Source organism: Helianthus annuus, chromosome 3 (genome assembly GCF_002127325.2).
Source record: "Helianthus annuus cultivar XRQ/B chromosome 3, HanXRQr2.0-SUNRISE, whole genome shotgun sequence".
NCBI classification, from domain to species: Eukaryota; Viridiplantae; Streptophyta; class Magnoliopsida; order Asterales; family Asteraceae; genus Helianthus; species Helianthus annuus.
This window is the reverse complement of record NC_035435.2, coordinates 176,256,534-176,269,168: the sequence shown is the minus strand read 5'-3', so window position 1 is coordinate 176,269,168 and position 12,635 is coordinate 176,256,534. Positions and strand designations below refer to the sequence as shown.

At 39.4% G+C, this 12,635-nt stretch overlaps 2 protein-coding genes across 2 annotated transcripts; one reads left to right on the top strand and one right to left on the bottom strand.

Moving 5' to 3' along the window:
- Positions 1 to 1,812: 1,812 nt before the first annotated feature.
- LOC110931121 lies at positions 1,813 to 4,066 on the top strand. The gene is made up of 2 exons (XM_022174528.2): positions 1,813 to 2,157; positions 2,742 to 4,066. Exons 1-2 carry the CDS (start codon positions 1,927 to 1,929, stop codon positions 3,072 to 3,074), a joined length of 564 nt encoding a protein of 187 aa, XP_022030220.1. The 5' UTR covers positions 1,813 to 1,926; the 3' UTR covers positions 3,075 to 4,066.
- A 1,346-nt stretch (positions 4,067 to 5,412) lies between these two features.
- Positions 5,413 to 7,363, bottom strand: LOC110931122 (uncharacterized membrane protein YuiD). Its single transcript, XM_022174529.2, has 3 exons — positions 6,942 to 7,363; positions 6,412 to 6,723; positions 5,413 to 5,780 (listed from the first exon to the last, which is right to left on the bottom strand). The coding sequence occupies exons 1-3, from the start codon at positions 7,200 to 7,202 to the stop codon at positions 5,619 to 5,621; spliced, it is 735 nt and encodes a 244-aa protein (XP_022030221.1). The 5' UTR covers positions 7,203 to 7,363; the 3' UTR covers positions 5,413 to 5,618.
- Positions 7,364 to 12,635: the final 5,272 nt, after the last annotated feature.

Genomic DNA, 12,635 nt, shown 5'->3' with positions numbered 1-12,635 from the left:
ATAATAGTTGTATAAATAAAATAATATAATAATTATAATAGTAAAAAAAATATGTTTAGAAATCCCAATGTATATCTTTTCACAAACTAATAGGTATACCCGATACTCGTGGATATACCTAATACCCGACGGGTAATTACCCGACGGGTATTGGGGCGGGTATGGGATGCGATTTTGTATGGGTATGGGTATCGGATTACCAATACCCGACCCATTGCCATCCCTATACTTGTCCATGAATAACTTTATACGCTCAAACTCCATTTTATATATCTATTTTGTAGTTAGCACAAATATATTGGTGTGTTATATTTGCTATGTAATAATATCTATACTATATTATAAAACATTTACCTAGGATACCTGTAAAAATTAAGTAATTACAATTTATAGTGCTTATGATACAACACTTAATTACCTTAGTCGGGGGCATAATTGTCCTTCTTATTAAGTAGGCATAAATCCATTTAATAAATTAGAAATGATTTATGATATTAATCGTAAGGGACATAAACATAGATAATAAAGACAAGAGTTAAATGCTTGGTTGGTCCTTGTGGTTTTTCAAAATTGCAGACTTGGTCCTAGTGGTTTACTAATTACACGCGTGGTCTCAAAACTTGTCAAAAATGTACTCGGTTGGTCCCCAGCCCTAACATCAGTTAAATTTTTCAGTTAAGTCCATGTTAAATGACCAAAATACCCTTGATTATTAACAAAACCCACTACATCATCTTCATCACCATCATCATCTCCCACCCTCACAAAGGTCCTTGTGGTTTTTCAAAATTGCAGACTTGGTCCTAGTGGTTTACTAATTACACGCGTGGTCTCAAAACTTGTCAAAAATGTACTCGGTTGGTCCCCAGCCCTAACATCAGTTAAATTTTTCAGTTAAGTCCATGTTAAATGACCAAAATACCCTTGATTATTAACAAAACCCACTACATCATCTTCATCACCATCATCATCTCCCACCCTCACAAAAACCCTACCCCCACACACTTCAACAATGTCTCCACTTCAATAATGTCTTCATCACCATCATCATCTCTCACCCTCCTCCGCCGCACTCCCTCTCTCCACCGCCACCACTCTACACCACGGCGTTTCACTCAACCTCTGGTGTGTAGCCAAGAACAACACTGAAGATTCCGCCCTTCAATCCGCCATCGATTGGGCCTCTGGAGCCGGTGGAGCCGATTGTTCCCCGATCCACCATACACAGCATCCGCGATGTTGGATAACGTATCAGAAGGTCTTGTTTTGTGATGGGTTGTTACAGATTTGCGAAGACTGTCGATGCAAGAACAGGTTGGGAAATATCGATTGAGTTGGCAGATAAGAGGTTGATTGGGTCGATTTGAGAGAGGGATGTGAGCTCGGAGACTTTAAGCAGGGTTCGATTGTTGATTTGGGGGTTATGAATCTTACGATGGACGACGTATTGGAGGTGGAGGGAAGGTGGTGGTGGTGGGTGTTCAATGGTGGTGAAGGTGAGATGGTGGTGGGTGTTCGGTGGTGGTGCAGGAGAGATGGTGGTGGTGGTTTAGGGTAGAAGAAGAAGGAGGCAGGAGATATATTGTTTTTTATATATTTTTATTTCTCTTAATTGTTCTAAGGGTAATATAGTCAATTCACACATAGTTAACTGAGAAATTTAACTGAGGTTAGAGCTGGGGACCAACCGAGTGCATTTTTGACAAGTTTTGGGACCACGCGTGTAAATAGTAAACCACTAGGACCAAGTCTGAAATTTTTGCAAACCAAGCATTTAACTCTAAAGACAATGGCACCAATGATACAATTAAATCTGCCATTCAAATGGACGGTTCAGTAATGTGAAGGTCGTGACGGTTTAGACAGTTTCAAGAATGTATTGGGATTGATGAATAAGGTAATCGAAACGTTGCCCTTGTCTCTTCCATGTATCACCTGAATCGCCTGTTCCGTTTCCAGAACCCCTTCTTAAGAACTCTGCATCGGAAATCAAGATCACACACTCGAATTGAAGAACGTGCACGTGAGAATCTATACGAGAAGGTTTTTTTTTTTTTTGAAAGATCAACAAAAATCTTATTCCATTTATCTGGGCAACCAAACTGTTGGCCAGATAAATCACCAGTGTCATACAACAATTACAATCTATACGAGAAGGTATGTGTTTGTGTTCAGATTTGTGAATTAAGGTTTTTATTGTTCAGTCTTTCAAAAATTTCTTAAAAACTATCTAATATATCACCAGATATTCAGTTTTGAAACATAAATGATTGTGATCCTTGCAAATTGAATTCTAATTAGTTATCAGCTAGCTATTTGATTTCGATCTTGTGTTCCTATCCATTTGAAATTGAGATGTTCTTACCTCAGGAGTATGGATTGTTTCAGTTTTGTTGTTCACTTTCAGTTGAAAGTGAAATTAGTTCGCATGCCTTTAATAATTGTAATGCAGGGAATTGGTAAACAAATGGATTCCGGCAATGAAAACGGTAAATAATATGTTAATCAGTGTCTTTTACTTTGCAGTTAGTTTGCTTGATTGTTATTGTATTGATTGGAACGGTATAAGTTGTTTTATAGGAAATAATTTTGTTAGTCAGTGTGTTTTAATTTGAATTTAGTTTGTTAGGGTTCTAATTATATAAATGCAGTACTTGATTGTTATTATGTTGATTGATTGGAATTTTTTTTTATCGGAAAATGTTTAGATAATCAGTGTGTTTTAATTTGCAACAAATCAGTTGGAAGATGGGAGTAAGGCTAAGCGTCTTCAAGCACAATGGTGTTGGGTCAGACTTGATCATTTGGAATCTGTGGGCAATGAGAATACATCGGAGTGGAATAACACGTGGTTGAAAGGAATATATGTTGTGAATCTGTCTACTGGTCCTCTGCTAAAAGGCTGGGGATATGGCAGATGTTCGGGGGTTTTGGATTCTGTGCTGGCAGTCCGGAACAGTCACAAGTTTCTTGGTCCCTATGTATTGTCCATGGTACAAGTCTTCCGCAAATACCCCTGGTCAAAGTTGGATAAAATGGTGGCAGAATCGGCATTTGATGTATCGGTCTCTTAGAAGGTGGCTGATGTACAAAGACTGGACCCGTGAGAGCTGGAAGCATCATGTTTGGCGTATGCATCATAGGGGTTACAGTTGTAAAGATTTACCAGCGGGTATAGGGGTAAAAAAGGTTTGGGCTGCTGCAAATAGGCTGGTTAGGGACAAGTGTTTCAGTTTGATGTTGGTGGATCTTGGTCTCCGTTTTTTACTCGGAGAGCTGGCGTCATCAGAAGTTCTGCAGAGTAGGGATCTGGCCTGATTTTATAGTTTGGATCTGCTGTGTCTGTTGCCATAAGATGGTTATAGTGCTGGTCATTTTCTATTTAAGCTTTATGGCCCAGGTGAACTATAAAATCTTGATGATCGTGGCCCGTTTTGCTGGTGCCAATCTGGGCTGTGTGAGTGTGACTATGCTTAGGGTCCGGGTTTTGCATGTTGACAGGATTCATAAGCTACATTAATAGGGTGACTCAGTACTGGCTATGCCGGATGCTTGGCTTAGCTGCGTTTGGGTTTCGGGTTTGTTGTGCCGGGTCTTGGTTGCCGAGTTTAGTTGCTGTGATTTGGTCCCGGGTTTGTTATCCATGTAGTTGCAGCGGTGCTGGTTCCGGGGATTGGGTCCATGCTATGTTGTTACCGGGTTAATTTTCAAGTATAGTCTTCGAGGTTTGGCTCCAGGTTTATTATCGCTGAAAATGCTGTTGCGCTGGGCTGCCTCTCTCTTATTAGATAAAGACCTCGATCAGATGGGTTTGTTTTGTCGGGATCCATTTCGTAGGATGTTGAAGGCCCATGAATGGGTGCGGTTTTGCTTATTGAAACAACTGCAGTCCAGGCCCAATGGCAACAGGAAAGTCATAAGCAATTTTGGTTTTCGTGTTTTATTTTGTGTTATTGGTCATGTTTGGGCTAATCATTTGATAATTTATATTTCGAACCAAAATTGTTTGTCATCTCCAAATATGAATATTGGTAACAATAGACGATCAAGAAGATGTTATTTGTAATTTCAAACGGGTCAAATTGGTGAATAATTTTTTTTCTATCTACATGGAAATAGTGTAAAGTATTAGATTACTATCACTAATATCAATTTTGTAATCATATTTAGAGTTAAAGTTCTTGTAAAAATAAAGTAAACGTACGAAACGTACGAATTGGGGGAAAAAGCAAAACGTGGCGGTGTCATTTTGGTAATTATCAGCAACTTCAAAATTACTCTAGTAGAGTCATTTTGAGCTTCTGTAGAGTAATTTTATAAATGTTCATGTAGAGTAATTTTGGTCGTGTAGGGTAATTATCAAAATTACACAACCCTCCCCCCCCCCCCCAAAAAAAAAAAAAAAAAAAAAACTAAACCACCCCCCACCCCCCAAAAACCTAAACCATTGTAAATGTTCATGTAGAGTAATTTTGGTCATGTAGGGTAATTATCAAAACTGTAGGGTAATTATCAAAATTACACTAACCCCCCCCCCCCCCCCCCAACTAAAAGCTAAAAACTAAACCATAAAGCTAAACCCCATAACTAAATGCTAACAAAATAACTCTACAAGACATTTTCCAAAATTGTCAAAATTACTCTACTAGAGTAATTTGATAATTACCCTACATTTCCCAAAATTACTCTATAGATGCTCAAAATTACTCTACAAGACACCTTTTGCTTTTTCCCCAGTAATATTGAAGTTGCTGATAATTACCAAAATGACACCGCCACTTTTTTGCTTTTTCCCCCAATTCGTACGTTAATTTTATTTTTATTTGATCCTTTACCATCATATTTAATGCTCTTAATTCGTACGTTAATTTTATTTCTATTTGATCCTTTACCATCATATTTAATGCTCTTAATAACGGATACAAATTGTTCTTGGGTCAAACAAAGGCTACCTATAATATAAAGTTACCACAATTGATTCGTCGCTCAACCCGTCCCTTTTAAATCTCTAGAATTAACACTTACTATTCTTCAATACTTTTTAATTGATGCAATTTGTCTTTCACAGGTATCACTTGTTTTAAGATAACGCTTTTAATAATATGAAATAGCTGAGTTTTCTATAAGCTCGTGAGTAAAAAGAAGCCCATTTGAAGAGTTCTTAACGTAATCTACGCTAAACATCACCTCTCAATGCAAACTCTTGCCATTTTTATAGTCTCTTAAAGATATTTCAGTAACGTAGTCTACCATCTCTTATATTGTTTTTTATTATGTAAATATTTTTTGTTTATACTTGATTGTTGTTTGTGAATTGATACATTAGTTGTCTTAGCAAATTGATATTAACAAATAAGTACCCGTAGCAACGCACGGGCTTTCCCACTAGTATTATTATATAAATAGCGCAAGTCGCAACCGAACCAAACCAGACCGTTACAGCTTCCTATATAATGTAACAGCTTTTCACATTAAGAGTGTGATACAACGAGTGTCGTATAAATTCGCTTACTAAAGCATGAATGTCCCTTGTACAAAAAGAAGTTGTACATTGCAATGGGTGGTGTAAATAAAAGGAGCATAACACTCGCTATTTGCTATCTAGATGGCAGGCGGCATCAGGTCGCACCGAAGCAACCTTGACAACAAAAACAAGCAACCAGGATCCCAAGTAATGCCCCGGCAATAACCTGTGATGGGGTGTGTCCAAGTAGCTCCTTCAGCTTCCTCTTACTGATGGGATGGCCTTGGAACAAGTCCTCGACTATCAGATTCAGAACCTGAATGGGCCATACCAATTTTAATTATATATAACACAGAATACAGCAAAACTCAGGCTACGGTTTCTTATCATGTTGAAGACATACTATGAATATCCCTCCACTGTAGCATATGAATTTTCCTACTACCCTGTTTATGCATACATCAAAGTAATGCTATGCTATGCTATGCTAGCACACACATATGGGGAGGTTTAATAAATAAGAATGAATGACTTGATATATTGGAAGAGTCCAATGAAAAGCACCAAAAACTTAAAAACCACAGAATTACAGTTTAGTTCATATGTGATATGATCTGTTCACATGTGAATGGTTCATGCTATTTAAGACAAAAGTAAGCCAACGGTTTTTATGTTAACGAAACCTATTTATATCCCTCGTATTGGGTCACAAAGTACAAGAACCATCTATTTCCCTTTTCTCGCTATCCATCGCTACAACCCAAATAGCGACACTGGACCTATACGCTATGTAGCAATCGCTATTGAAAATTATGACACTAACATCAGCTTTACGATCATAGCAATCACTAAACGGGCAAACCGTTTGTAACCAAGTCAATTTCATTTTGAGGTTGATATCAATAAAAACTAGCTAGCTACATAAATGGCTGATCTTTCTTACTTACCTCTGCTTGCATCCCAGCATGACGGCGAACGCCGATGGCATCATACATGACAATTAAACTGAACCCCAAAGAGACAGGAAATAAAGAATCCGCCACTCCATGGCATATTGCGACGGAAGTAGTCAAAGCTGTGCACAAAGATGAATGCGAGGAGGGCATACCCCCAGACGAACACATTATTCGTAAATCCAATTTCTTCTCAAAGCAAAAATGCAACACCACTTTGAAAGACTGTGCCATGAGCCAGGCAAAAAACCCAGAAACAAAAGTTGGATTTGCAGCTAGTGTTGCGACAAAGGGGCTAATACGAACCTTCAAAAATCAAACATTTCGTTTGAAGAAATGAAATAGAAAATGAAAGATGTAGTGTTTATGGATACAAAGCCAGCGTGTCGTGTGTGTATATATATATATAAGTAGCTAATACAATACATTCCAAGCTTAGGTTGCAGCCAGGGAGGGGAATATTATATACAAAACAAAACATTAATTAGATGGAAGCAAGCTAAGCTAAGCTAAGCTAAGCTAACCTTTGCATTTGAGGTTACACTACTCAAGAGAGCCATACCGAGGGCGCCTCCATTGAGGAGGTAAGGTGGTCCATCAGCCTCAGCCCCCCATTGATTCATGGAAGTTTTTAACCCGTGTAGGAAGGATCCCAACTTTTGGATGGATTTTTGACATAAAGATGTAGTAGGGGGGTTTGAAGAAGAAGAAGAAGAAAGAGAGAGTTTGTTGATGGGAGACAGGGATAGGGGGGTGTGGCGGTATGTTATGATGAGAGGGTCCATGAAACCTTCTGCATCGAAAGAAAGAAAGAAAGAAAGAGAGGGATTGATATAAGAAAGAAGAAACAGCGGGAGAAAGAAAGAACGAATATCCTGGAATGCCTTCGGGTTTATGCTTCAGACCTTATCTTTGACTCCCACCTCCTACCTCCTCCGCCGTTCCCAAACCTCTTTTTAACTATTGTATTCAGCGTTTTTTTTTCTTTTTCACTTGGCCGAGCAAGACTTTTCTTTTCGATAACTAAAAGAAAAGTGTCCATTCCCCATCTCAAGCCCCATCGATCATTACCTAATAATTGAATAATTATACATTTTTTTATTTAAATATTCTAAAAATAAAAATGAAATTTTAAAACTAATTAATACGGTGGTTGTGTTTGGACAGGTTGGGGCTTGTGTAACAACTCCGAAAAGACCCTTTGAAGAAACATAAGCGAAACCCCGAACATGCACAACGAAACCCAACACGATAAATGAAAATTTTGAAACCAGGCTTCTCAGGCGCCACATGGGGGATACCCCCTGTTCTCTCGCGACGCGCGAGAGGGTACCGAGACATGTGGCACTGTTGCACAACAAGGCTATACATGTGACAAAGCTGACCTAGCCATAACCAGCTTCTCAGGCGCCACGCAGGAGGGGGGGGTATGTCACACCCCGATTTCCACGTGTCTCACCGGTGGGCCCGGTGGGGGATTACCGTGACGATGTTGGCAATAATATAGTCAAACCACACAATTATATAATGCACAGCGGAAGCATAATTTAAATATATAATTTCAACCTCTGATTGTAATATCAAAACGTATTACAGAAGTTGAATATTCACAGTGGATCGTAAATACAGATAAAGTATTGTTCCATTAGATACTGCAATCAAGCTTGCGAGGCTTATCCCGATGCTAGGGAGCTAATACCAGCCAATTACGTTTAGGTACCTGCACTTAATCTTTTTGGGGAAAATACGTCAGTTTACACTGGTAAATACATTCAACTGACACATTTGAAAATGTTTATTAAAATTGATTTGAATGCACAAGGCACAAACTCTTTTATAACTTGGGAAAATTCATAATGATCTTGTGAACGTTTTACATGTTCTTTTATGCGTTCAGTAGCCCGGGTCGTGCCGGGTTAAAGATTTATAGACACACCACGTTTGCGTAAAACCGTAGTATGAAAACCAACGGCTACGTCTTTTAGTTTTAATGTCGACACTTTATACCGGGTGTACGCCTACACCGGGATGTCGATGGTCGTGGCCATTTCGTAAAATGATGCCGAGGATATCCGGGACAACGGTCATTAAACCCCCCAAAGGCTTATAAGCAACAAAACTGTTTAAATGAGCCAATCATATTTAATCAATTAACCACCTAAGCGATGGAAGTATATAATGCTCAATCAAGCGGTATTAGTATACCGTAACCCAAGCCCATATAGGGGAAATAAGTCAAAAGTATTTACCTTTGCAAGTATTAATCCTTAATTTAGATCAAGTCACCGATAGCTTTTACTGGGGCTCCTAATCTGGAACGAAGGTTTTAATTAACCTCTTAGAATCCTAACGGTCCTTGTATTAGCCGTAGCTTAAACCGGTTGATTCCGATATATAGATATGGTTAATTCGCACGAAAAGGCGAAAACCGAGAATGGAGTATGATTTGGACCCAACAAGTTCAGTGACTTGTTTTATATGGGTTTATAGTTCATACTCTGGATTTTGGGGTTCAAATAACATAATTTGACCCGTATTGGCTAATTTATGAAAACTAGTTTCATAGGCCGAACCGTGCGCGCAATAGGCGAAACGGTTAACCATGAGAGTCGTACGCTTATTTCCTAAGTCAATATGCCTTAAATGGGTTGTGGTATCAGTAGGATACCTTCCGTGACGCCCGTAACGAGTTTAGGTTAATATTATGCCCCGTAGGGGCTTTTCGGTCATTTTAAAGACTTTAAAAGGGATTTTCGAGTTCTACAGGAAATCTGAGTTTCGAGAACAGTTTATAAAGCTTAAAATACTTTATTTATTATTTAAAATCAGTAGCAACTGGAATCGGGTCAAAAGACCTTGTAGAACTCCCGTTTTGGCCAAAAAGGACATATTCGGTATTTACCGAACCGTAGCCATAACCGCAGGTTATGAGCAAGGTAAAAATTATTAAAAATCTTTAAAATTCCCAAAATATTATTTTACCACAGTGGGTAAAAGTTTTGGTGCCGAAAACTTGGGTTAGATGAGCGTTATGCTAATTGCGCCGTTAATTACAAAACTTTCTTAAAAGTGCGCCTTTTAGCATAACTCTCATTCTAGACCTCGGATTGACGTGAAACTTTAGGGACATGCTTATAATTTAACAAGCAAGGTTCTGGTCCGTTCACGTGTCCGAAATACTTGCTTTAATTTTAAAAGGCCGTTACGGTCAACTTTTAGGCGAATGACGGAAATGCGCTAAAGACTCGGATAACTCATGAACCGACCACAGAGGCTTATACCAACATGTGACCTGGTCCTAAGAGAGTCCTAAGGTATATTTATACCTCACTAAAACGGGTCAGAACTGAAGTCAAAGCAAAAGTCAAACTTTTGCGACTTTCGGCTCCGAACCGGTTCTACATAGTAAATGATCGATTCAAACGAGCGCAAACAAGTTTATATACTTATTATCATGTTTTATGATTGTCAAAACAGGTTCCATAACATATACATTACAGATTGTGCTTAAATCGCTAAAATAGCTTTCTGTTGACTTTTTAACCGCACGTTTGACTCGATAATTGACATAGTTAGAGTGGTGATCAGGGGGAACCATTTTAGAGGTTTAATACCCACATAAATACCAACTCATAACCATTTTTGATTCGTCATAAGACTGAACCATTTGCAAGATATTGCAATGACAACCGTTAGTTACGACGGTTGCGTTTATAGGCTATAACTATGGAAATGTGAAACCAAAATGGTTATGAACGACTTACAGAAGTTAACTCTTGATTTAGAGAACAGAAGAGAATGCTAGGGAGCTCTTGAAATGATCAGTTGTAAGTGTTTTGTGTTGTGTGATTTGTTATGCACAAGGTGTGGCTATTTATAGCCAAAGGAAGCAACTTATGATCATTACAAGCACTACAATCAGTCCAGAGCTGATGGGTAGATGTCCCCTAAGTGTATGGGTTGAGCATAGGGTGCCCATGCCCCATAATTATGTGCATGATCGTTCACAAGCTCCAAAAGTCAAGAAACTACAACTTTCTGCATCTGGGCGTCGTACGCGACCCGCATGGACATTCCATGCAACTCTTACGCGGGTCGCCTGGGATCAGAAAATCAGACGCGTAATAGAGGAGGCTCGCGGCCCGCCTCAACTTATGTTTAAACCTTACGCGGGTCGCGTGAGGTTATATTTTCTGAATTTTTCAAATCTTTTATAATGATTACAGAATCGGGCCATTAATAACGAAATCTTTCGTAATGATTTGCCTGACCTTTCGGGTTTGAAGGGGTAACTTTGCGGTTTGGCCCTCGGTTATTTACCGATAGGGGCCTCGTGTTATTTACCCGCATTATTAAGTCCCCGGTTTATTTATTTATTATATTGGAAAGCCTTAACTTTCACTGTTGACGCTTTTAACCCTTCTTCTACGAATTCGATCGTAACTTCCTCGTTTCATATCGAAACTTCGCGAAATTCATATATATTATTTTAGTGAGGGTATAATACCGTTACAAAGTCTTTGGAACGTTAAAGGGTCACTCAGAGGTATTATTAAACATGTTGACACAGTTAACCCCTGTAGTTTGTAATCTCTCACTTTCTTCCGCGTTTTATATTTGTACGATCTATAATTTATTCGTTTGAAGGTTTAAGCATTATTTAGGGATACTATACAGTATATTTACCCTTGTTGACATTTATAACCCTCGAATTTATATACTTTCAAGGTTTGTCAAAATTAGTCCTTTATTTATTATAGATGCCACGTGTAAACAAACGACACGTGTTAACACATCATTGGACACAAAAATTCGAGGTGTTACATCCTCACCCCCTTAAAATAAATCTCGACCCGAGATTTACTCAAATAAATAGGGGTATTTTTCTTTCATTGTAGCTTCGACTTCCCACGTATATTCAGGACCTCTACGAGCATCCCATTTGACTTTTACAATCGGTACGTGCTTTCTGCGGAGCTTCTTCACCTGTCGATCTTCAATCGACAAAGGTTTTTCTATGAACTTTAAGCTCTCATCTATATGCACATCTTTGTGTGGAATCACCAACGACTCGTCGGCGAAGCACTTTTTGAGATTGCAGATGTGGAACACATTGTGAATTCCATTGAGCTCTTCAGGCAAGTTTAGTTTATAGGCAACTGATCCGACTCGTTCAATGACCTCAAAAGGCCCTATGTATCTCGGACTCAGCTTGCCCTTCTTGCCGAAACGCATCACCCCCTTCCAGGGTGACACCTTAAGTAATACCTTTTCACCCACTTCGAAGTGAAAATCCTTACGCTTTGGATCAGCGTAGCTCTTCTGCCTATCGCGGGCAGCCTTGAGACGTTCCCGGATCTGGACAATCTTGTCCGTTGTCTGGAAAACAATCTCTGGTCCCGATAATTGGACCTCTCCTACTTCCGCCCAACAAACAGGCGATCTGCATTTCCTACCATATAATGCCTCAAAAGGCGCAGCCTTTATGCTGGTGTGGTAGCTATTATTGTAGGAGAACTCGATCAGGGGTAGGTTCTTATCCCAGTTACCGCCTAAATCGATTGCACATGCACGAAGCATGTCTTCTAGCGTTTGGATAGTACGCTCACTTTGACCGTCCGTCTGTGGATGGTAAGCCGTACTAAAATTTAAACGCGTGCCCAAAGATTGCTGGAAACTCTTCCAGAAGTGAGATGTGTATCTAGTATCCCTGTCGGAAATAATAGACACAGGTATGCCGTGTAAGGCTACAATCTTATCAACATAAAGTTGGGCTAACATATCGGAGCTATACGTCTCCTTGATGGGTAGAAAATGAGCTGATTTAGTCAGCCTATCGACTATGACCCATATTGTATCGTTTCCTTTCCTGGTCTTGGGTAACTTGGTTATGAAGTCCATAGTTACGCATTCCCACTTCCACTCGGGAAGTTCAGGCTGTTGTAGCAAACCAGACGGCTTTTGGTGCTCGGCTTTGACCTGAGCACAAGTCAAGCACTTTGCTACATGGGCGGCTACAGACTTTTTCAAGCCTATCCACCAATAATTCGCCTTTAAGTCTTGGTACATTTTATCAGCACCAGGATGGACTGAGTATTTGGAACTATGGGCTTCCTGGAGAACAACATCTCGTAGTCCCCCATAAATCGGAACCCATATACGTCCATTCAGCCTAAGAATTCCATCCTTGCTAAGAGTCAACTGCTCCTCAGTTACTC

Coding starts and splice junctions, on each gene's coding strand:
- LOC110931121 (XM_022174528.2), top strand. CDS start 1,927: ATGTATCACCTGAATCGCCTGTTCCGTTTCCAGAACCCCTTCTTAAGA. Junction 2,158..2,741: donor ATTACAATCTATACGAGAAG/GTATGTGTTTGT, acceptor GCAACAAATCAG/TTGGAAGATGGGAGTAAGGC.
- LOC110931122 (XM_022174529.2), bottom strand. CDS start 7,202: ATGGACCCTCTCATCATAACATACCGCCACACCCCCCTATCCCTGTCT. Junction 6,724..6,941: donor GTGTAACCTCAAATGCAAAG/GTTAGCTTAGCT, acceptor TGATTTTTGAAG/GTTCGTATTAGCCCCTTTGT. Junction 5,781..6,411: donor ATGCTGGGATGCAAGCAGAG/GTAAGTAAGAAA, acceptor TGGCCCATTCAG/GTTCTGAATCTGATAGTCGA.